This window comes from Otolemur garnettii, unplaced genomic scaffold (genome assembly GCF_000181295.1).
Source record: "Otolemur garnettii isolate 467f Iridium unplaced genomic scaffold, OtoGar3 scaffold00047, whole genome shotgun sequence".
In the NCBI taxonomy this organism is placed as follows: domain Eukaryota; kingdom Metazoa; phylum Chordata; class Mammalia; order Primates; family Galagidae; genus Otolemur; species Otolemur garnettii.
The window spans coordinates 9,614,085-9,615,989 of NW_003852442.1; the positions used below are offsets into that span (position 1 = coordinate 9,614,085).

General features: G+C 40.0%; 1 protein-coding gene across 1 annotated transcript in view; it reads left to right on the plus strand.

Moving 5' to 3' along the window:
* Positions 1–1,905, plus strand: part of SF3B3 (splicing factor 3b subunit 3) — a 55,472-nt gene that overhangs the window by 6,226 nt on the left and 47,341 nt on the right. Inside the window, exon 2 of the mRNA XM_012806150.2 lies at positions 242–380. Coding sequence (XP_012661604.1) covers positions 311–380 — 70 coding nt within the window. The 5' untranslated portion in view covers positions 242–310. The remainder of the gene's footprint in view (positions 1–241; positions 381–1,905) is intronic.

The window sequence follows — 1,905 nt, forward strand, 5'->3', positions numbered from 1 at the left end:
TAGCTGGGACCACAGGCGCCCGCCACAACGCCCGGCTATTTTTTGGTTGCAGCCGTCATTGTTGTTTGGCGGGTCCGGGCTGGGGATTAGAACCCACCACCTTAGGTGTACATGGCTGGCACCTTAGCCGGTTGAGCTATAGGAGCCGAGCCAGTTCTGACTTTGTAACCAGAAATTTCCATACAGAAATGTCTATTAATAATAATTAACCAGCTCTTTTTCTCTTTTTATTTGTCTTTAGCTTTCTTTGACTTGGTACTGTTGGTATACTAAGGCCTGGAGTTCTGAGTGGCTCAGTTTTGCTGAAACCATGTTCCTGTACAACTTGACTTTGCAGCGAGCCACTGGCATCAGCTTTGCCATTCATGGCAACTTTTCTGGTAAGTTCTGTAGATACTATGTTGTTTATCTCTTGTGGTGGAAATGTTTTACATTTACAAGAAAACAATTGGTGAATGTAAACAACACAAATCTGGCTTGTAATTTATAAGATTTGGTGTTAATTGAGGTGTATTATCTGTTACCTAACTTCAGGTCTTTTTGTCACATTGTGTAATTTTATATTTGTGTACATTTCTTGGTTACCTGCCTAGTGCCAAGTTGTGTGTTTATTGCTGTGAGGTATAATGATATGTGTAAGATGTGACCCTTGATCTTGAATTTGACATCAAATTGGATAAAAAGAATGTCTAAAGGTGTTTGTTAGGTTGAGAGAATAGTTTTAAAAAAGGAGTTTACCTTGGCTTGGTACTTGAAGAGAAGGGAAAGTGCAGGTTAGATGGGGAGTGCTGCTTATGTAGAAACATTGTTTGCTGTTATTTGTTTATTACCTGCTTTGGCCCATGTGTAGTAAGCTGGAGTGGTGGGGGATATTTTTGGAAAGAGGAATTAAGACAAGGTGTGAATTGTGTGAAATGTCAAATACTGGATTAGGAAAAGAAGTGGTGAATTGTGTGAAATTTCAAATATTGGATTAGGCTGGGCAAGGTGGCTCACAACTGTGATCCTAGCACTGTGAGAGGCCAAGGCAAATGGATTGCCTGAGCTCAGGAGTTTAAGACCAGCCTGAGCAAGAGTGAGACCCCTGTCTCTACTAAAAATTGAAAAACTAACTGGATGTTGTGGGTGCCTGTAGTCCCAGCTACTCAGGAGGCTGAGGCAAGAGGATCTTGCTCTCTCTCTCTTTTTTTTTTTTTTTTTTTTTTGCAGTTTTTGGCTGGGGCTGGGTTTGAACCCACCACCTCCAGCATATGAGGTTGGCGCCCTACTCCTTTGAGCCACAGGTGCCGCCCGGCAAGAGGATCTCTTGAACCCAAGAGTTTGAGGTGCTGTGAGCTATGACACCATAGCACTTTATCAATGGCTAAAAGTGAGATTTTGTCTCAAAAAAAACAAAAAAGGGTATTAGGCAATAGTTATTGAAAATGAGGTACTGATGTGTATAAAATAAAAATTTTCTTGCCATTTGCAGATTTAACATTTGTGAGTTAAATTAATTCCCAGTAATACAGAAGCTTCGTGATTGTGTAGAATATTATATAATTTTGAGTTCAAAATTCAAAAGTTTCAAAAGTTCAAATTTGAATACCTGTTATGCCTTAACCTATTGAGCAGGAGCCTGACTGACCACACAGACTTCATATTTCATGTTGGCAGTATTTTCTCTTGTCTTCATTTGAGGATTTGTTGTGAGTTTTTTTTTAAATCCTTTATTTTTTTTAATTTTCTCTATAACATATACATGTGTTTATTTGGTTTCCACTTTTTACCTTCACAAAATTAAAAAGGCTTAAAATTTAATAACAGTAACAACGTTTGGCTCGGTGCCTGTGGCTCAAGCGGCTAAGGCGCCAGCCACATACACCTAAGGTGGCGGGTTCGAATCCCCAGCCCGGGCCCGCCAAA